This window comes from Brachyhypopomus gauderio, chromosome 6, assembly GCF_052324685.1.
Source record: "Brachyhypopomus gauderio isolate BG-103 chromosome 6, BGAUD_0.2, whole genome shotgun sequence".
NCBI classification, from domain to species: Eukaryota; Metazoa; Chordata; class Actinopteri; order Gymnotiformes; family Hypopomidae; genus Brachyhypopomus; species Brachyhypopomus gauderio.
The window spans coordinates 12,612,461-12,635,419 of record NC_135216.1 but is presented as its reverse complement, the minus strand read 5'-3'; the positions used below and the strand labels follow the sequence as shown (position 1 = coordinate 12,635,419).

Sequence of the window (22,959 nt, the reverse complement as noted above, 5' to 3'; positions counted from 1 at the left end):
GAGGACCTGAGTGCTAACCTTGTTTGACTAGGTGCATGTCTTATGACCATGGCTTCAAACACACTGTCTAGATATTCCATCTGGCAAAGCAGCCTATTTGCATATACTGTATAGTGGATGGGTTTGTCCTTTGTTGCAGATCATGAAGCAGTTTGCAGTTTTCTGTGGGCGCCTAAGTTTATGTGCTGGTGCTTCTGTCTTGTTGGAGGAACAGTGGTCTTCGGGAGCTGTGTGTGCAGCCTGGGTCTAACAGCGCCAATGAGGCTGCACAGGAAAGTGTCTTTACTAGGGGGGGATCCTACAGGATACGCAGATCTAAACGCGTCTCTCTTTCACTGCTGCTCTGGGCGCTCTCACAACTCACGCTTGACCGGCTCATGTACCACATCATATGGTTAACAGAAAATCCCAACATGTTCTTTGTAAACGGTCAGTTGTATGGTTTGTCGGAACTGAATGGGAGTGAAAGGGGGAGTTTGGGGGAGTAGGGCTTGTGGGAGTGAGGGGGTGGGGCTTGTAGAAGTGAGGGGGTGGGGCTTGTAGAAGTGAGCGGGTGGGACTTGGGGCGTTCCTCAATAAAGTTCCTCAGTAAGAGCCTGAGTAAAGTCAAGCTGCTCCACTTGGGGCCTGGCTGGTCCAGTTCTTGTGAGAAGAGTCAGAGGAGAGCGGGCTGGGGAAAAGTGGGCCATCTTTGGTGCAGAGAGCCACAGCTCTGCCGTCAGAAGCCTGGAGAGTTTTTATAGGCCGCAACATCTCCTGAGGGATGGAGCCTGGTATCATTCCGTAATTAAGAGTGGTTGATTGTATTTGAATATGCAGGTCGTAACTAATATGCCTGTTTCTGTAGGTGTAGCCAGGAGGCATGACATTGAAAAAGAGCAGGACGCAAGGCATGTAATATGAGACAGAGAGAGAGAGAGAGAGAAAGAGAGGGAAGAAAGATGTAATGGGGATATAGTGCACTCTAACAGAGGAATATATATATATATATGTGTGTGTGTGTGTGTGTGTGTGTGTGTGTGTGTGTGTGTGTGTGTGTGTGTGTGTGTGTGTGTGTGTGTGTGTGTAATGCATCTATGTATGTGTGTGTGTAATGCGTCTATTTATATGTATATACATACACACACACACACACACACACACACACACACACACACACACACACACACATATGTGTGTGTGTGTGTGTGTGTATCTATGTGTGTGTGTGAGTGTGTGTGATGAAGGACAAAGAGCTTATTAGCATTCCACAGGGTCCTCCAGCAACACTCACCGCGCCTGCTCCTGTTCCCGTGCCGACGCTGCAGCAAGTGCAGTCTGCCTGCTCACAATATTGCAGGGAGCCATTTCCATGGCAACGGCCATGGTTTCTGATACCCATAAACCAGCGTCGCCACTCTTGAGCCACCGACAAAAAAGGACGGGAGAAAACAAACGCACCGGTAGGCTGTTTGATGGCAACACAACCAAGTGTTGTTCAAGAGGACATGTGACCGCAGTCCAGTGAACATTTCTGGAGAATGTAATCAAATGTGAGGCTCTTCTGTGTGTTGCGACCTCATTGGTCCTCCTCAAGCACGGGACCGACTTGCAGAGGTGGGACCATGTCAGTGTTTTGCAAGTCTCAAGTAAGTCCAAGTCTTTATCCTCAAGTCCCGAGTCAAGTCTCAAGCAAAGACTCAAGTCAAGTCTCGAGTCAAGACAAGCAACCGTCAAGTCAAGTCCCAAGTCTGAAACTTGGAATTTCAAGTCCTTTCGAGTCTTTTTTTTTTTTTACAGGCACCAACGCTTTACGAATGCTACGCTGATGCGTTTCTTTACTCGTTTTGTTGGTGTCCGCCAGCCAAAAGATGACAGATCATTTACATTTTATCTTCTCTTAATTACATAAATGTACTTAAACAAGAATGTTTCGTTACATAATTTTACACGAAAATAGCAAGCTTCATCGAAAGCAAGATGCTGTCATTACGAATGGTTATTCTAAACATTTGAATAAACTGTTTAAATATAGACTAATAAAAGGTTAGGGTTATTTTTTCATTGTTTTCTGTTATTGTGGGGTCACGGTGTAGGCTACTATTGTTACCTGGAGATTCAGTGGGGTCAGATATTCTGATGGCGGCCGTCAGAATTGGTGACCCCAGTTAAAAAGGCTCACCTGTACATCCCATTCATGATTTCTTTGTTGGCTGCAATGGTGAGGGGATGGTAAATCTTGTTTAAGTACATTTATGTAATTAAGAGACGATAAATGTAAATATAAACATCTGTCATATTTTGGCTCATGGACACCAACAAAACGAGTAAAGAAAGTGCATCAGCGTAGTTTACGTAGCATTCGTAAAGCGTTTGTGCCTCTGAACAGAAACTGTAAAATAGCGCCCCCTGTGGTCACAAAACTCGACGGTCACAGAATCTGGTGTAACGCCGGTCTGCGTCAGAAGGACGGAAATGAAATGAATGGGGCGCACTTTATAAACATTAATGTGCGTTTTAAAATTTAGATTTGAGGTAAAAAAAAATCAAGTCTTTGCAAGTAAACAGGTTCAAGTCCAATTCAAGTCCCAAGTTATTGGTGTAAAAGTCCAAGTCAAGTCTAAGTCTCTGAATATTTTTTCAAGTCAAGTCAAAAGTCTTAATATTAATGACTCGAGTCTGACTCAAGTCATGTGACTCGAGTCCCCACCTCTGCCGACTTGTGAGATTTTTAGCTCCCACTGTGGTTCAGATGATGTTGAGACCAGAGGATTAAGAGAATCTGAGCTGATATGGACACAGACACACTGTTAAACACACACACCCAAACCATACAGCCCAAACATACAAACATACAGTAAATAGACAAAAGCCTTTAGTGAAAGTGCTCACATCAGTACACACGTTCTCTCTCTCTCTCTCTCTCTCTCTCTCTCTCTCTCTCTTACACACACACACACACACCATGCTGACCTCTCCCTCCACCTCTCCATTTCTCTTCCTCTTCCTCCCTCTTTGTATCTCTCACTAGGCAGGCAGGACATTAGGCACGGGTACTTATTGATGTGCAAATGCACTTTTTAAGTCGCATCTTTAAAACATGGAGTAATTGGTCTGAACATGCAAGCTCTCATTATCAGCTGCTGAAGCCACCTGATAGGGTCTGGACTCTGGAGTGTGGCTGGATTCACTGGTTGGCACGAGGCCTCAGAATGTTCTGGCTTCCCAGCAGGACAGCCATCGTATACCCAGACATACACGCACATGCCCGCTCCCACGGGGCGGGCACAGTCAAGAGTTAGATGGGAAAAGGAAGCCAGCGTGTGGGCCCTTGGGGGCCTTCGCTCCCCCTAGACCCGCCACTTCTCTCTTCATCTCTGCTTCCTGTCTGCTGAAGAAAGTCACAGAGCGGCTCCGGGCTGTCTCCTCTGAAGACACCGGGGATAATGTCTCTACTTTTGTATGTATTAGTGCAGGTGACACTTTTAACACACTATCACACACACACACACACACACACACCTGATTTACAAATATTCAGTCTACATGCATAAACCTTCATCTCAAATTCACACATTCAAACCTATACACGTATGCCTGAGTTAGAATGCTGTCAATGACATTTGAAGGGCAGATATACATCTCCTAGCTGGACTCAACAACATGTTTGTGCGTGTAAGGTCTTTTCTCTCTCTGACTGTCTTCTAATGTCAGATTAAGTTAGATTAATCTTTAGGTTAGATAAATTTTTAGGCTGAAACAAATTTTTTATTAACATGTTTTTATTATTCAGACATGCAGATTGCTTGTACAGTCTACTACTGACATTCTCGTAAAGATATGAACAAGCACAGATGCCTACACACACACGTGTGTGTGTGTGTGTGTGTGTGTGTGTGTGTGTCTGTGTGTGTGTGTGTGTGTGTGTGTGTGTGTGTGTGTGTGTGTGTGTGTGTGTGTGTGTGTTGCTTGGCTCTTGATCTTAAATGGCTTTGGTGACTGTGTAAATCAATGCCTCAACAAAGTCCTTAAGGGCTAAAATGGTGCCATCTCAGGCCTGAATCGATCAGAGGAGGAGATGAGGAGGAGATGAGGAGTCTGAGGAGCAGCTGTCCAGGAGCTGCACGTGTGAGTAGGTCCATGTCTGCTCCCTCCGCCTGGACTGTAATGACCAGAGAGGCTCGGCCAGCTGGACAGCCCTGGAGGAGGCTTGGGTCTGTGGTCTGGAGTGCATGTTGTGAAGTGGTCTGGAGGGAACACATTGTAGCTTAGCTGCAACGTGGGTTCAGTGTTTCACTCAGAGTAACAGCAGCTTTTGTTTCAGTAATGTAGCTAAAATGGTGGTTGCCAGTGGGGCCACTGGCCACTTGTCTTTCTCCCTCTCTCCAGAACTGTCTTTCTCTCATGACACTTCCCCTCCCCCGACACTCGTTTGGTGTGAAAACCCAGTTCAGTCTCTGCCCACTGTTGCTATGCAACCACTGATTGTGCATGAGGGCAATGCAATTTATCAATTACAGGCGTTCCAAATGAACAGTGGTATTAGGGGTTTGTGTAGTTCACTGAGAGTATTGTCCATCTGATGCTCACAGTGACAGGGTACTGGCCAACACACAGATTAGCATCACAAGTGAGTATGCTCACCTTAACCCAGCAATATATGCTGCAAAAGCTCTCATATGTGGTATTTTTTGTGATTTTGAGCCATTTATAATGCAATAATGTATAATGCATGTTTAAGTGGTATGAAATCATTAAATACTTATACATTTATCTTCAACAAAAATAATTTTTGGAATGTATTGGTCATAAATGCTTCACAAGAGCATGTGGCGTTTGGGAGTAACTCCAGAGAGAGCCTCGTTCCCAGCAGGGGGCGGGGCAACTTTTAGCCCCTCCCCCCTGCACCTGCTTGTCCTCTCTCTTCTTCTTCTTTGAAGACACTCAATCACAGCTCCAGACCAGACACATCCATTACACCTCTGCAGTTCCCCACAGAAAGAAAATCCATTAGTGCGCTGTGTGTGTGTCTGTGAGAGAGAGAAAGGGAGAGAGAGAGAGAGAGAGAGAGAGAGAGAGAGAGAGAGAGAGAGAGAGAGAATGAATTGGGAAGTATTTCCCCTATTGTACATTGCAACTTCTGCACTAGATGTAGAAGTCAGAATATGTTCATGAAGGTACAAGACTCTGTGTGTGTGTGTGTGTGTGTGTGTGTGTGTGTGTGTGTGTGTGTGTGTGTGTGTGTGTGTGTGTGTGTGTGTGTTTTGTAGAGGAGCTCTTTGCGCTTGTGGCAGGGTCATGCAGGCAGGCTCTGTGTGGCACTCTAACAGGTGTGCTCATTAAGGAAGGTGTGACACAGGTACGGGGCCAGGACGTGAGTGGCTGTGGGAGGATCCACACACACACACACACACACACACACACACACACACACACACACACACACACACACACACACACACACACACACACACACACCGCCCTGGCTGAGGCGGCAGTGTTTGAAGGAGACAGGGACATGGAGATTCAGAGGGATCACACTGCCACTGAATAAGTGTGTGTGTGTGCGTGTGTGTGTGTGTGTGTGCACAAAGGAATCAGAAACTGCCTCACTCTATATATACACACGCTTCTGTTTATGAGTGTGTGTCAGAGCAAGGGCAGGAGCGCGTGTTGTATTCTGCAGCAGTGTCTGCAGTACCGTCCTGCTACATCAGCAGAGCGTCCGCCGCGTGCATACAGATGAGGGGGGGGGGGGGCGGGACGGGACGGGACGGAGAGAGGAAAGAGAGGATGGGAGGAGAACACAGCAGAGGAGAGCAGCTCAAAGACGGACTAGCCCCGCCTCTCACCAACTTCAAGCACATCCGTCCCTCCTCCCGTCACAGCGCTGCATAGTCACTAGTTAGAGGATCACCCCCCACCCCCCCTCCACGGGCTACTTCAGCTCTCAGCAGCAGAGCAGAGCCCACCTGGACAGCATGACGCAGACAGCTGAGACACAGAGCAAAGGACGGCGTCCGCTCCCTCACCCCAGACACCGAGCGGCGCTGCCTCGGGACCGTCTCAGCGTGGCCGCGCCCCTGTGAAGGGCTTATTTACTCACTCATTCATCATGTGATAGTAAATAAAAAGTGGGGAGCTTTTTTTCCAGAAGTACTGATTTATTTGGGTCCCCGTCCGGGTGATGGATGGGACGAGGAGGAGTGTCGTTATGATTTGTGGGCACTCCACCTCCAAGCCCTCTGAGCTCTGATTAAGTTTGCTCAGGGTTTGAAAACTCTCTACAGAGAGGCCTCTGTCTGGGTTTTGTGGGTTGAACCTTCCCTTGGGAGTGTTTACCGCTCAAGTTGAGTTCCTGAAACTAAAACGTAGGTGGCCATGTCAATTTAGCACGAGACGCAGTAATTTAAACCAAATCGAATATATTCTGATTAAATATAGGAAATAAACAATAGACATTCACATCTTCTATCATGCGTTTGCCTATTTTTTAGTCACAGGTGACACAATTTTTTAACCCGCTCTCTTGTTCTGAGTCCACCCCTATACGCACGGCACATCAGCTCAGCAACAGCAGAGCCTGTCACTTCCTGCCCACGTTTTCCCAGATGCCCTAATGCACGACCCAGATGGATATCTGGCCCGGGCGGAGAGTGCGTGTGCTGTCTCCGCTGTAAGCGATCTCTCACTCCCCTTATCTCCCGCCGTCCAGTCTTTCCGGAAGCCGGGGGGGGTCAGCAGGAGGGCTGGAGGCAGGGGGGGCGCTCCCGGGGTCGAGCGTGTAGCGGGTGCGGGAGGAAGCGCCTGGGGAGAGACAGGCTGGGAAGCATATGGTGCTGTTAAGGCGTGCGGCCTCCGGTGGGACCGGTCCGGACCGGGCCGCTCCACCCTGCTGTCCTCGGCCACCGTGTTTGGAACCAGATTTCATGCCTGCGTGAGCTGCGCGGCAGGGGCCCGCCGAACATATTTAACCCGGCGGCACTTCCCAGGTACGGCGGGCCCGGGCGGCGAGGCGGTACCGACGCCCACGCCGTCCCTCCACGGCGTCTCTCGTTAGGAAAACTGTGAAATCGAGTCAGTGGTGAGGTTTTGCTCACAGGCAGTACACATGCACTCACACACACACACACGTGCACGTGCACTCTCACACACCCCCTGGTGAAACTCGACAGCTAATTCTCTGTGTGAGCTCTGGCTGGCTGTGGGTGTTTGGGGCGAGTTAGAGGGGCGATGGAGAGGTGTTAAATGTATGGAAAATGGTAGTTGAGAGGTAGAGAAAAGCGATGGATTGAGGGGTGAGATGGAGAGGAAAGGTGTGTCAGACGAGCGTTATCTCAGCGTCCTGGATCTGCTCCCCCTCCACTCTGCCATCTGCACACTCATTAACCCGCGTGCCACAGCACACGGCTGGGGTGTGTGTGTGTGTGTGTGTGTGTGTGTGTGTGTGTGTGTGTGTGTGTGTGTGTGTGTGTGTGTGTGTGTGTGCGCGCGTGTGTGTGTGTGTGTGTGTGTGTGTGTGTGTGTGTGTGTGTGTGTGTGTGTGTGTGTGTGTGTGTGCATGCGTGCATATATCTGTGTGTATCTGTGTGTGTTAGAGAGAAAGAGATTATTTTGTGTTTTGCAGCGTGATCCTCCTTGTCTAACCCGGTCATTAGTGTTCATGGCTGTGTGCATGAGCACTCCTGCCTGACCCCACACACTCCTAACAGTCCTGCCTGACCTGCCCACACACTCCTAACAGTCCTGCCTGACCCCACACACTCCTAACAGTCCTGCCTGACCCCACACACTCCTAACAGTCCTGCCTGACCCCACACTCCTAACAGTCCTGCCTGACCCCACACATTCCTAACAGTCCTGTCTGACCCCACACACTCGTAACAGTCCTGTCTGACCTGCTCACACACTCCTAACAGTCCTGTCTGACCCCACACACTTCTAACAGTCCTGTCTGACCCCACACACTCCTAACAGTCCTGCCTGACCCCACACACTCCTAACAGTCCTGTCTGACCCCACACACTCCTAACAGTCCTGTCTGACCCCACACACTCCTAACAGTCCTGTCTGACCCCACACACTCTTAACAGTCCTGCCTGACCCCACACACTGCTAACAGTCCTGTCTGACCCCACACACTCCTAACAGTCCTGCCTGACCCCACGCACTCCTAACAGTCCTGCCTGACCCCACACACTGCTAACAGTCCTGTCTGACCCCACACACTCCTAACAGTCCTGCCTGACCCCACACACTCCTAACAGCCCTGTCTGACCCCACACACTCCTAACAGTCCTGTCTGACCTGCCCACACACTCCTAACAGTCCTGTCTGACCCCACACACTCCTAACAGTCCTGCCTGACCCCAAACACTCCTAACAGTCCTGTCTGACCCCACACACTCCTAACAGTCCTGTCTGACCCCACACACTCCTAACAGTCCTGCCTGACCCCACACACTCCTAACAGTCCTGTCTGACCCCACACACTCCTAACAGTCCTGCCTGACCCCACACACTCCTAACAGTCCTGTCTGACCCCACACACTGCTAACAGTCCTGTCTGACCTGCCCACACACTCCTAACAGTCCTGCCTGACCCCACACACTCCTAACAGTCCTGTCTGACCTGCCCACACACTCCTAACAGTCCTGTCTGACCCCACACACTCCTAACAGTCCTGCCTGACCCCACACACTCCTAACAGTCCTGTCTGACTCCACACACTCCTAACAGTCCTGCCTGACCCCACACACTCCTAACAGTCCTGCCTGACCCCACACACTCCTAACAGTCCTGTCTGACATGGCCACTCCATTCATGTAGAATAGAGAGAAACCAGTTTTTTTCCTCATAAGTTCTCATGGGACCTGGTTTAGTTTGTGAGGTTATGCTATGAATTGCTGATATAGTATAGCAGTGTGATAGCAGATTCTCTGTGTGTTTGTGTGTGTGTGTCTGTGTGTGTGTTTATTGACAGTATAGTACTGTAGTATGACAGCGGATTCTGTAAATTTGTGTTTATGTACTAGTGCATGTGTGTGTGTGTGTGTATGTGTGTCTGTGTTCATGTATATGTGTATTTGTATCTGTGGGTGTGTGCATGATTGTTTGCATGCGTGTGTGTGTGCATGCATGTGTGTGTGCGCGTCTGTGTGCGTATGTGTGTGTATGTGTGTGTGTGCTTGCGCATGAATGTATATGTTTGTGTGTGCATGTGTGTGCTTGTGCGTGTTTGTGTGTGTGTGTGTGCATTTATGTGCATGTGTGTGTGCTTGCGCATGTATGTATATGTTTGTGTGTGCATGTGTGTTTGTGCGTGATTGTGTGTGTTGTGTGTGTGTGTGTGTGTGTGTGTGTGTGTGTGTGTGTGTGTGTGTGTGTGTGTGTGTGTGTGTGTGTGACCATTAAACACATCAGAGAGGTCTGTGCCCTGTTAGCCCACACATGTCCAGCTCTACAGTTCCAGCCCTGGGTCACATCAAAGGGCTTCAAAGGCTCTCTGAAGCCAGCACCAATTAATACACTATTATTACCCTGGCAACAAGGATACTGGAAGTTGGAATGTAAGGCATTAATGACCATAATCAGATTTCCTGTTAAGTGTGTCAACCAAAGTATAAATGCAGAAGTCACTGAATGATATATACTTACAGTGATGTATTTCAGAATCAGATCATGTTTACATTTTCACCTGACTTGGAATTTGACTTGGTTCAGTTGTCCATGGAGACAAATTTTATAATCTGTTTTTCTTTATAAAATCAAATAATTGCAGCATTTGTAATTTTATTAAAATTCATTGATTTTAATACAATCAATCAGTGTTGTAATTATAAATTTGTGCCCAGGATAGTGGACCAACTGCAGTTTTGTGTATGCGTATGTGTGCTTGCGTGTGCGTGTGTGATAAATATAGCTAGCAAGTGTCATTCATCTACTGGCCATCTGTTGGGGTTGGGTGGGGATGGGTGGAGGTGTGTATCAGCCCTGTGAGTAGAGGTGGGTACCTTTGCTTTATGATCCCCTAAAAGAGGTGAAAGCTTCTAAATCAAAAGAAATGCGAGTGTGATGATTTCGCTCGGACCACTTGAAGGTCACTCACAACAGGAAGGTTTTCTTTTTCATCATGGTTCATACCCCAGTTTCATAACTCTGAAACAAGCTCTGTTCAGCAGGGGATGATTCTAGCATAAAGAACTGCTTCTGTTCTTTAGTCATAGCGTCACTGCACTGGAACGTCTAAATAAGAGATTCTCTGAAAGTCGTATTCCCCTAAGAGTCCAAATCTGCCTCTTTATCACGCTTGTTAAATCACACAGACGGCTGGCCTTCCCCAACCCGCCCCATCAGCCAGAGGAGCACACTTGCCCCAGAAACAGGCCAGCAGTAATAAATTTATACCCTGCTCTGCTCCACAGCTCCAGATCAGATAGGACTACCGTCTGCCTTCCTGTCATGCTTTCTGCTCTACCTTTGGCCTTCCTGGCCGTCAAATCAGTGAAAAAAAAAAATTAAGGCCAGAGTTTTCTCCTGTGATCTGTCATGCTAAGCTGTTGCCTCTCACAGCCTTCCAGTTCATGTCTTACGTATGTGCTATGTATAGGCTGACGGTGTCTGGTGGGTGCGTCATGCTCATGACAACTACCACTATATACCACCCCCCCCCCCACCCCCCCCGTTTTTGCACCGAGATGTACATATTACTGAAGCTAAGGGGGGGGGGTGGTATATAGGTGTCTCAGTGAATTACTGAGTGGTGCTAAATATAGGTAAACACTTGTCAAAAAAAATAAATGACAGCGTTTGAGAGGCAGCGTTTCTAAAAATAAAATTGTTCTATTTCAAAAAAGAAAAGATTTGCCTCGGTGACATCATTATTCGTTCTTATATAAGGGGCAAAATACTTCAGAATCTTATTTCACAATTTATTGCTATATTGGTATATCAACACGCTAGCACGCGTGGGTCTATAGTACTGGCAGCACTCAAGTTCTCCTCAGCCAGATAGCTGCGCTACAGCTCTTCATTAACCTCATAAGGCTGTTTCTGGGAGAAGAGGGAATGTGACGTCGGGTCGGTCCGAACCGAACCGCAGAACAGGATCTGTGTGCCAGGCTGCAGATCTGTGACCGTCATGGCACTTGAGATGGGGTGACGAACTGGAGTGTCAAAGACAGACGCTATCAGATAATACACGCGGTACCAATTTAGCCTGGGAAAAAAAAATGAGCTTTTGGCTCTAATGAGACCTGCTATGACTCAGAGGGCTGTGAGCTTTGCCATCTCTGTGCTGCACAGTCCGCTTTGGTGTTATGTAGCATCTCAAGCATCACAGCACAGAAACGGTGCGTCCTTGTGCCGTGCCAATACAAGCTGTGCCACCTCTCTGGCGCCCCCTCCTGGCTTTGCTTGCGAAGAAGGCACGTGGCACCCACCTGGTGACCGTCTCTGTTTCCAGACTGCGCAGCTGAGATCCGATAGTGGAGCAGCTCTGACCATCTGACAGCAAGACAGCCTGCCTCCCGGGCGGCCGGCCAGCCGGCCGGCTCCAAGCCCTCCTCTCTCCTCTCTCCTCATGCCTTTTCTACCCTGCAGCCCTGACACACTGCCAGTCCTCAGACGGTCCAGCACGGAGCGCTTCTTCTAGCCAGGCGTCAGTGCCCCCCCCCCCCCCGTGCTACTCTACCAAACACAAGCGCAGAATACTGACTAAGTCCTGCATGGAGACCTTTGCCCCTATGACTGACATAAATGGAAACGGAATATGAACCGGACAAAACTGTGCATAAAACATCCTGATGTTAAGTGAGCGGAGCATGACTGCGAGATGATTTCGCAGGTTGATTGTGCAGGACGGTTCATAGTAGGTAGTAGAACAAACACGCTATCATTCCACAGCAAACTGGTCCAAGAATGAGGACTGAGCTGCTTCCTTGTAGCCATGGAAACGAATTAATAAGAGTTCCATAGTATTAATCATTAAGTCATTTGTCAGTCTCTCCCTCCATTTCTGGATTTTTATATTCCTGTTTCTTTTTCTTGCTCACAGACCGTGTTTATTGATTGTAGGACAAGTGTCTGTATAAATGAGTTATGAAATGTTTATTCCCACATAATGGGATGAACATTTAGAATTAGTATTCCAAAATCCCACTGCAAATTTATAGTATTTTCTAAAACTGTGTAGTTGTGTCCATAGGATTTACTGATACCAACTGCTCTCTTAATCCATCGCTGTGGCAGTAAGACGAGTCCTCCAATCACACTTCACTTGGATGCTGCCTCTCCGCTAAAGAGACAGATTGTTGGCATGCTGCACTTTCTCTCCTCCCGCCCGTCATGCCGAGGGAGCCAATGGGAGGAGCTTATCCACGCTGTGCACAGGAATGGAGCCCCGCCTCTCTTAGCCCAACTCCTTTCCAAATGCGTTGGGCCACAAGCCAATTGCCCGCCCTCTTTAGCCAGTTTGTGACCGAGTCCTGCCGCTGTGTCCAGGTCTGTCACCCCCCCCTCCCCCCTTCCCGAGAGCGTGCAGGACCACTGCGATCTCGGTTGCGTGTGTGATTCGTGAGAGAGGGCCAGAACGGCAGTTGCACACCACAGGAAAACGAAAAGTGCGTCTTCGGCTTTTTGACGCTCACGTCATCGGACAAGCAGGTGAAGGTTTCTCTCCTGACGAGGCCCTGCTCTCATGGGCTTGGATGTCAGGTCAGGGAGAAGGGGAGAGAGAGGGGGAGAGAGAGGGGGAGAGAGAGAGAGAGAGAAAGGGCACATAAGCACTATTCATATATAGGCTTGATTCTCCCATTACAGCAGTGTGGGCAGAGCCCCCCCAGCCAGCAGCTAAGACTTGTGTCATGGACACTTTCAGCATTTAGAACCTGATATATGGCCATGCTCTTGTATTGGCCATCCAGACGTATGCTTTTATTCCAGTAAACACGACTGGGGATTACGTGGTCCAAAAGAAGCCTGTTGTACAGAATGTCGTATCTCCTTTCACTGTGGCTTATGGGCTGACTGCTTTGTAGCAATGACCAGCACCGGTTGTTTCAGTGTTTCAGCTAGAGCCGTTTAAAAAAGCTACTATGGATTTCCTGTTAAGGGCTGTTTTGTTCAGGCTTTGATCAGTCTCTAAGTCTGTTAAGCCCGCTTGGATCACTGATGTCCCTCCTGTTGTTATACTGCACTTCTACTTAGCCCAGACGCTAGCAGACCCCTGAGGTTAGAAAGTGGATTTCTGTGGTACAAAAGCCCCACACGAGGCTAATTTCCAATTAGCCATTTTGAAGCATTTCATATTAAGACACATTCTCCTCTTCTGTTTGATGAGTGCAATGGCTTTTTTCTTCTTCTGTCTTCTTCTATGGCTCAAGTGTTAGTGTCTTAATTATGACTGCTTCTAATGATTAGAGGTTTGATGTAAAGATGCAGTAAATGTCCGTGGGAATGGAAAAAGAAAGATAATGTTTCAGAGCATAGCCTTAGAACTAAAGTACAGAGTGTAATTTTCTTCAATTAAGATTTAAGCAATGTGTTTCGTACCCACAATCCTTCCAGGCCTCCGGTATTTGCCCATGTTGTCTACACTGTATACTGCAATCTACCAGAAGCTCATTCAGAGTCCTGCCGTGTCCACACCGTTAAGCCCCTGCGTAGAGGGGCCACTCCCATCTCAGCCCCAGGGCTGCTAAAGGGGCCAAGAGAGAGCGAGAGAGAGCGAGAGAGAGAGAAAGTCACATGACCTTGCAGTGCGACGCTCACCTATGGGCAGGACTGGACGTGTCGGTGGGCACGGAGGCTCAGAGCAGGTTTAACACTGGGCCTGTTCCCTCTCTTTGTGTGAGTGTTGCGGGGGCCTTGTCAGTCTTTCTAACGAGACGGCGCCGAGCTGTGAATAAGGGCGGCGTGGGCTGCCTGTGCTGTAGGCTGTGTGCATATGTGATTTATGCAGCATTTTCTGTCTCTGGGAGAAAGTCATTCAGAATATATTGCATCAGGATTTTTGGGTATTCCAGTCGCACGGAAGATTCTGACGCAGAGCCTCGATTCAGTCTCTGTCCTACTGGCCTTGTCTGGGAGTGGTGATCAGCAGACCGCCTCTGTTCTCCATATCTGAGGAGAACACAGACCCTTCAGCTGCTCGGCACAGCGCTGCATGGTGACTAGTGCCTCCAAGTACTCCATTAGAGGAAGGGGGGTGGGGGTGGGGGTGAGTGTGGGGTGGGGGGGCTCTGGGGTTGAAAAGAAATTTCTGATGAAACTGTCCCTCTGCTGTAAAGACAGAATTTTATCCTTCATCTCAACACAAAATTCCTTTTGAGTAGCAAAGTACAGTTCAAAAACCCCGTCATCAAACCTTTAAGGCCGTCTTTATCCCTGCGTTAGACTTTATAATAGACTACACATCTCATCCTGCATCAACTGATACACATTTGGGCAAGTCATGATAGAAACCTTGGTGTTTAATCGGGATATTTGATCGTATGACCTTGAACATTTAGCATCTCAAACCAAATCAACATTTGTCAAAAGATACCACACACTCGCTCCTTGCTTTGCCAAACAGAATCTTCTTGAATGAATGTTGACATGGTGCTGTTTTCCAGCCAGCCTTGAAGCACGTTCCTGAGGTAAACCACCAGGGTAGTGAAATAGGACATCAGAGTGGAGGAGCCGCTCCACAAACACAGTGAAGGTCTTTAGCCGCTCTCACAGAGCCGGACAATTTTGCCCACTGCTCTATTCATAATGCAGAGGTAAGAACTGCACTTCTGAGGAAGACGCTAGTCTCTCATTTAATATTAATTAGCAATTCCATTAAGGCATTGATTCAGGTATCGATCTGTACATTAATGCCAGTTACTGTATTCCTAAATCCAATATTTTTTAATGTTAAAGCTAAGCCCGGGTTTTAGTTTAAAGGTACCTCTGTGGATTCATGTTGGTTTTTTTTTTTTTTTGTAGTCCACAGCTGTGTGTGTGTGTGTGTGTGTGTGTGTGTGTGTGTGTGTGTGTGTGTGTGTGTGTGTGTGTGTGTGTGTGTGTGTGTGTGTGTGTGTGTGTGTGTGTGTGTAAGATATTGGGGACAGCAGGCGAGGTGTGAGGGAGAGTGGTTCCGCTTCAACCCTCACACGTTGGAATGTGTCCGGTGTGCGGAGGCTAAAGGGAGACGCGGGTGGTGCTCCTAACGAGCTGTCAGAGCGCAGGGCTGTGAGACCTCTGTGCGTCCTTCACTCTGAACATGTGTGGTCAAGCTACCAGCAGCAAATCAGCAAAACAAAACCCCAATAATAAACAATAATAACAACAAAAAGCAAGCAGTACAGCTTGGGGAAGTGAGGCTGTGTACGAGACCTTATAAATATGAATACTCTTGTATAAGCTCTAATACAATGTTGAAATGCCCTGATAGTGCAGCACCTATCTGCACTGAAGTATCTGTTCATAAAATCAAATGTGGGAGCACAATTATCTGTGGTTACATGTTCGTGTGTGAGAGAGGGAGAGAGAGAGAGTGTGTGTGGGTGTGTATATGAGTGTGTGTGTGTGAGAGAGAGAGAGAGAGAGAGTGTGGTGTGTGTGTGTGTGTGAGGGGGCGTCCGTGAGAGATACAGGGTAGATAATTACACTAGTGAGGATTCTCCTGGCATCCACGTGACAGCAGTCTGGTAAAAGTCATGTGTGCTTGTGCTTCCCAGAGAGAGACACCAGATGGGAGTTCTGATTAAACCTGGCTTATGACGCCGCATTAGAAGAAAGAATGGCAGCGGTAAAAAAGGCACTTTGGGCGCTCCCGTAACAAGCACTCCCGTGACAAAGGGCGCGCTCAGAAAAGTCGCGTGCCACGCTTGCCATTTGCATATTTAAATGCGCGCGATGTTGAGGGTTAGGCGCGGGTTTAATGATGCATTTAGCTCCTAATAAATCAGCACAGGCGCCTGACGGCACTGCGGTGGGGCCACTTTGATGTGCCTGCGTTTGAAGTGGAGTTTCGACCCAAAATAAGCTGCAGCGTGGAGGAGGATGAGGAGAGGGAGAAGGAGGTGGAGGAGATGGAGGTGGTGGTGGTGGGGGGGGGGGGGGGGTGGAGCGCTGTCTCGCGCTGTCTCGGCTCCCCGTGGGAGGGAGACCATCAGGTTGCTCGTGGCTGGAGCAGGTGGACCTCATTTGGAGCTCTGTCGGGGAGCCCTTCTCCCAGGACGGGCCCGGCGGAACCGGTCTCTCAGCCGTGCCGCGGAAGGTCCACAGGGCCGTGTCGAGTTTCGTTTCGGTGGTTGTGGTCGCTGGCCGGATAACAGAGGTTGACAAGCATGTCTGTTCTCCCGCACAGCTGGACGTCCCGACTGTCTCTGTTCACCCGTAACAGCCGAGCCCTCGCAGGAACTCTGGCCAGCTCGGGTCCGCTGTACAGCTCGACAAGACGTTGGCTAAATGAGTCGTCATGCTGGGATTAGAAGTCATTTGAATTCATTTTCTCATTGGCACATGCTCAGTGGATGAATTATGGCCATCGCTGGATTCATGTGCTGTTCAAGTGCCAACGTGGATGTTCCTGAGGAACCACAGATGTCTTGGAGCAGGTTAGCAGGTTCTCCAGTTTGAGGTTCTTCAGTGCTCTAGAGAGACAACATGCAGCCCACGGGACCCTATAACTCCTCAACCCATTCTGGATCCTGACCAGCTTCCTCACACACCCTCTTTTCCCCCAATACCAACACTCTTGGGTTTACGGGCAGTCCGGTCCACTCTTTCCCCTGATAAACTGCCCTGTCTGACGTGGGTGATAGAAGACTGTTCTTAGGGGTGGCTGATGACTCTCTTATTCACTCTCTCTTCCGCTCTCACTCTCTCCTCCACTCTCACTTTCTCTTTCCCCTCTTTCTCTATCTGTTCCTTTCTGCCCTTTTCCCATTCTCTCTCCCCCTCAGTCTTTCTTTCCCCTATTCTCTGTTTCATGTCTCCCACACATTCTACCTCTCTCCCTCTCTCTCTCTTTTTCTCTCTCTCTCTCTCTCTCTTTCTCTCTCTCCCTCTCCCTCTCTCTCTCTCTCTCTCTCTCTCTCCCTCTCTCTCTCTCTCTCTCTCTCTCTCTCTCCCCCCCCACCCTTTGCTCCAGCCTGTGCCCCCTTGCCTGTGTCTCTAAGCAGACACCCTGTCAGTCGTGTTGCCCTTTTCAGTCTCTGATGAACAATTACATCAGAGTCCTAATGCGCTGAGAAATGAGAGCAGCGACCAATGAACAGTGCGACTCGCTCCGCTGACAGTTGCCTGGCAACCTCACAAGGCATGGCCGTCTAAAGAAGAGACTTGACAAGATGAAAGTTAGGGTCTTTTTTGTTTGTTTTTTGTTGTTACAACAGTAAAAATGATTTGGGAGGGGTTAGTGGAGGGGAATGAGTCACATTCTCAGGTTCTTTCACTGTCCTGGTGTCCTGATGACATACATTGATGTGCAGGACAAAGTTACATAACAAGTCCAAACGTGTGTGATATCTACATTTTGTTATGATCTCATTGCCACGTCTGAGAACAACAGTATCAGGAGCAGTATTGCATTGTTGATCTGTTTTATTAAATAAACTAGGTAAACTAGGTAGTTTATTTTATTGTAGTTGAGGGGTAGTTGAGGGATGTAACAAACTTCATTTCTCTCACACCAGGTATTTTTGCTAATTCTTTTTGGCCAGGCCTTGGGAAGCATTCAAGAACTAATGTCTTATTTTTACACCTGAACATGTCTTTTTAAGAGACGCAGCCTGTCCGCTGATTTGGACACCCAGGACACCTCTCCTGTTGTGGAGCTACATGTCCACACTCTTCCTCGTGTATAAATAGTGCTTCTTCTGTTGACTGTCCTACTTCACTCGCTCAGACACTTTTCTAAAGTCAACTTCAGAAGCGGAATGCAAGCCTTCTGTCGCATAGATGTGCTCAGACAGGGGGGCGAATGAAAGGTTGCCCTTGGCATGCCAGGCCTGGAGCAGCGGGATGGGCAGAGCTGAAGGGTGGCTCACTGTGCCACACGGTGCGCCTCTGAGGACGGCCTGCACCCATGGCACCCTGAAGGGCTCCCTAAGTGGGACAGCAGAAAAGTGGGTTGCAGCCTGGCTACTTTTAGACCCAGCGCACAGAAGGGGAACCCAGTTAAGCTGCCCTCTCCTTCACAGGCATGCTTGAGAAGGAGCAGAGCAGCAGCATACCAGTCTCGATTCACCTACCACACTAGTCCCGCTTCACCTACCACACCAGTCCCGCTTCACCTACCACACCAGTCTCGCTTCACCTACCACACTAGTCCCGCTTCACCTACCATACCAGTCCCGCTTCACCTACCACACCAGTCCCGCTTCACCTACCATACCAGTCCCGCTTCACCTACCACACCAGTCCCGCTTCACCTACCACACCAGTCCCGCTTCACCTACCACACCAGTCCCGCTTCACCTACCACACCAGTCCCGCTTCACCTACCACACTAGTCCCGCTTCACCTACCACACTAGTCCCGCTTCACCTACCACACCAGTCCCGCTTCACCTACCACACCAGTCCCGCTTCACCTACCACACCAGTCCCGCTTCACCTACCACACTAGTCCCGCTTCACCTACCACACCAGTCCCGCTTCACCTACCACACCAGTCCTGCTTCACCTACCAAATTAGTTCCGCTTCACCTACCAAATTAGTCCCACTTCACCTACCACACCAGTCCCGCTTCACCTATCACACCAGTCCGTCTTCACCTACCACACCAGTCCCGCTTCACCTACCATACCAGTCCCACTTCACCTACCATACCAGTCCCGCTTCACCTACCACACCAGTCCCGCTTCACCTACCACACCAGTCCCGCTTCACCTACCACACCAGTCCCGCTTCACCTACCACACCAGTCCCGCTTCACCTACCACACTAGTCCCGCTTCACCTACCACACTAGTCCCGCTCCACCTACCACACCAGTCCCGCTTCACCTACCACACCAGTCCCGCTTCACCTACCACACCAGTCCCGCTTCACCTACCAAATTAGTTCCGCTTCACCTACCAAATTAGTCCCACTTCACCTACCACACCAGTCCCGCTTCACCTATCACACCAGTCCGTCTTCACCTACCAAATTAGTTCCGCTTCACCTACCACACCAGTCGTACGTCACCTACCATACCAGTCCCACTTCACCTATCACACCAGTCCGTCTTCACCTACCACACCAGTCCCACTTCACCTACCACACCAGTCCCGCTTCACCTACCACACCAGTCCTGCTTCACCTACCACACCAGTCCCGCTTCACCTACCACACCAGTCCTGCTTCACCTACCAAATTAGTTCCGCTTCACCTACCACACCAGTCGTACGTCACCTACCATACCAGTCCCACTTCACCTATCACACCAGTCCGTCTTCACCTACCACACCAGTCCCGCTTCACCTATCACACCAGTCCGTCTTCACCTACCACACCAGTCCCACTTCACCTACCACACCAGTCAAGATTTGCCTGCCACACCAGTCTGCTTGCATTACTCAGCTGTAAACATGTCATACATGCAATTGCTTACCCATAAATTCGCATTGTTTATCAGCATTACCCCTCTGACGTCCGGCGGCAGTAATTGGCTTATTAACATGGTCTTTTGGAAATCCCAGCAAGCGGTGTCCCAGCAGGGGGAGACACACATGACCCGTTTCTATAGAGCTCCAAGCTGCCTGGTGCACTTCTATGTACTTCCAGTCACCTGTGACTGACACTGGCGTGGGAGGTGAGGGGTCTGAGTGAGATGCATAATAAAAGCATGCCATGTGCAGCCATGAATTCAACAATCATAATGGGTAATAATTAATCCTCCTTCATGCCTGTTTGAATGTCATAAAAGGATGGAGGATTTCTGGGGGGCTTTAGGGTTCATGACAAAACCAGTTGCTCCTTTTATTATGTATGGTGTTTAAAGAGATTGACTCTCATGGTGTGACAGGTACTAAACATGCCGTCTTTCTTGTTTTTAAAATGCTCACATCATGCAGCTATCATTAATATTGTTGTTGTTGTTATTGTTGTTATTATTGCCTCTGGTGGTGGTAATAGTTCATGTCCATCTTCCCGCTATGTCCCCACAGGCGGACCCTCAAGGGCGGGACATCGCAATCCGGCCCTTTCTGGAGCACTGTGAGAACACACACATGACCATTTGGCTGGGAATTGTTTATGCCTACAAAGGTCTCCTTATGGTAAGTTGGTAAGTGAGAACGTTCTAGAAGTAAGGCTGCCATCTGCTAGCTCAGGCAGCAGTATCACCAAATTTGGCCTCTTCCTCAACCTTTATCTGGCAGCACTGATGTCTGACTGTGTTGCGATGGCAAAAGGTTTATCTCAGTTCTGAAAGGTTAGCCATTAGTTTTTTTTAAGCCATAGATTTTCAAATCACTCATGGAGTCACATGGTTGTGCCAACAAAGGTGAATATGACTGACTACCATATACATAAAAGAACAGACTGCAGTATAATGAAGATGAAATATCACAACCTATTGTTAGTGAGGATACTTATCAGTTTACCATTATTGTACCTCAGTGAGGTCCTGGCTGATATGAGTATTTGCCTTTCAAGGTCATGTCAAGGGCTTTTGGTGCTACAAGGTCTTTACACAGCAGGGCCGTTCTTGGAAAATATGTTTTAAGAGACTATGCAAACCTACACCTAAATTCATATATCCAAAACTGTTTTACTTAAGTCTGTAATGAATGGGTTTGCTGTTCTCTAAGGGCAATCTTTCAATTAACCTTTCCATCATGCAACAGCTCTGTGTACGTTGCTTCAGGAAAAAAATGGCAGGTATTTAATTGGCCAACGTGAGGGCCTTTACTTTGGAGGAAGAGTAATCTGTCCTGCTGAGTAAGAGCTGTCCTGCAGAAGCAGAGCTGTCCTGCAGAGGCAGAGCTGTCCTGCGTCTGCCTCTGCAGCTATGGCCATGAAGCTTTGATTCTTTATGCTCTAATGGTGCCATGTGTCATTCCCCCAGTCGGCTGAGGTGCCATTCTTCTACACACACACACACACACACACACACACACACACACACACACACACACACACACACACACACACACACACACACACACACACACACACACACACACACCTGTAGTCCTTCTGTCTCTCCACATTACTTATACCACTGGGGAAAGGCAGACAAGTACTGTCATGCAAGTTCAAGCTGTTGAACTGAGATGAGATGTGGCATACGTGAATGACAACGTGACCTGATCTTACCTTTGTATGTCTGAAAACATCCAACATAGCCAGCATGGTCAGTAAATAATTCAGTACTAACATGAAAAAATGATAGAGAGAGAGAGAGAGACTTCATGCTATATAAATGGGGTACACTCTATACTGAGAGAGGGAGAGAGACAAAAGACATTGTGTTAAATGCACTTAGTTTTAACAAATTATCAGAGTGTACAGTATGTAGAGTGTATGGTGTTAGATTGCTTTGTCCTGTTTCTCAGAGCTATCTTTAATGGTGGGTTAATTACAGATTCCTAACAGAGAAGTCAGGCAGGTATTACGAGCTATCTTCAAGGACACTGTTAAGTGTTTCAGATACCCTTAGATATGTAATCTGATTCGCAGTAGCTACTGTCTGAGGCCTGCAGCAGAACTCCAGATCCACATCTGATATACATCAGACATACAGCAGCTACACATCAGATACACATCAGATACACATCGGATACATATCAGATACACATCAGCACATCATACACAGCAAATGCTGAGCAGTAATTCATGTGTAGAAAGCAGAGGGTCTAATGTTGAACGGGATTGCTGTGTGTCAAGGCCTGGTTGTGGCTCACTGCTCACACACAGGGATCTCTGGGGTTTCATTGGGGTTTTAAGTGACTTGACCCCATGTTCGAATGGTAGTTTATAGTAGTTTCAACTTGAGGATTTAAAGTGAAATGGGACCTAAGAGAGCCAGCCAGGAACCCAGCCAGGTCCCACTCACACCAGCCCCAGTCATGCTTCACAACCACTTCCCTGCTCCCAATCACCAGTCTATTCATTATCACGTTCACCTAGTCCCAGTCTCTTTTCCCAGTTATCCCCCACAGTTGCCATCCCCCAGTGCTTTGCATTTAGCCTGGTTAGTCTGGTTAGCCTAGTTAGTCTGCAGTTAGCCTGGTGAGTCTGGTTAGCCTGGTTAGTCTGCAGTTAGCCTGGTTAGTCTGCATTTAGCCTGGTTAGTCTGTATTTAGCCTGGTTAGTCCTGTTAGCCTGGTTAGTCTTGTTAGCCTGGTTAGTCTGCAGTTAGCCTGGTTAGTCTGGTTAGCTTGGTTAGTCAGCAGTTAGCCTGGTTAGTCTGTTAGTCTGTGTTCACATTTAGTCACTATTGTCTGTTTTAAGGATCCTCATCAAAACAACATCTATTGATCTGATCAAAGCAAGCCCACTGCCCCAGAAAGGTTCTGTTCAGGTCCCAGAGGATCACTTCAGCTCTTCTGCTCATTCCGCTCCACATGTGTGCAGTTGTTTGGATGCTTCCTGGCCTGGGAGACGAGGAACGTCAGCATCCCCGCCCTGAACGACAGCAAGTACATCGGCATGAGCGTGTACAACGTGGGCATCATGTGCATCATCGGCGCCGCCGTGTCCTTCCTGACGCGCGACCAGCCCAATGTGCAGTTCTGCATTGTGGCCCTGGTCATCATCTTCTGCAGCACCATCACGCTCTGCCTCGTGTTCGTGCCAAAGGTGAGGAGCCGTGCCGTACAGTAAGCCAGGACAGCAGAGGTCAGCTCCTTACACCATCTAAGAAACCTTCTCCTGCCAGACATAGAATGGGTCGGACTGGTTCAGAAAAGTGTGAAAGGCAACACCATAGGAGAACTGCTAGGGTTGAACCATGGCAAAACATAGCAAAGACTGTAGTCAGAGAGGTGGTTTAAATACACAGCCGAACACTCC

The 22,959-nt window shown here is 48.6% G+C and overlaps 1 protein-coding gene across 1 annotated transcript in view; it reads left to right on the top strand.

Annotated features, from left to right (window-relative positions):
• The window catches only part of gabbr2 (gamma-aminobutyric acid (GABA) B receptor, 2), a 144,216-nt gene that overhangs the window by 111,693 nt on the left and 9,564 nt on the right, over positions 1-22,959 (top strand). Inside the window, exons 14-15 of the mRNA XM_077008730.1 lie at positions 20,109-20,219; positions 22,522-22,746. Coding sequence (XP_076864845.1) covers positions 20,109-20,219; positions 22,522-22,746 — 336 coding nt within the window. The remainder of the gene's footprint in view (positions 1-20,108; positions 20,220-22,521; positions 22,747-22,959) is intronic.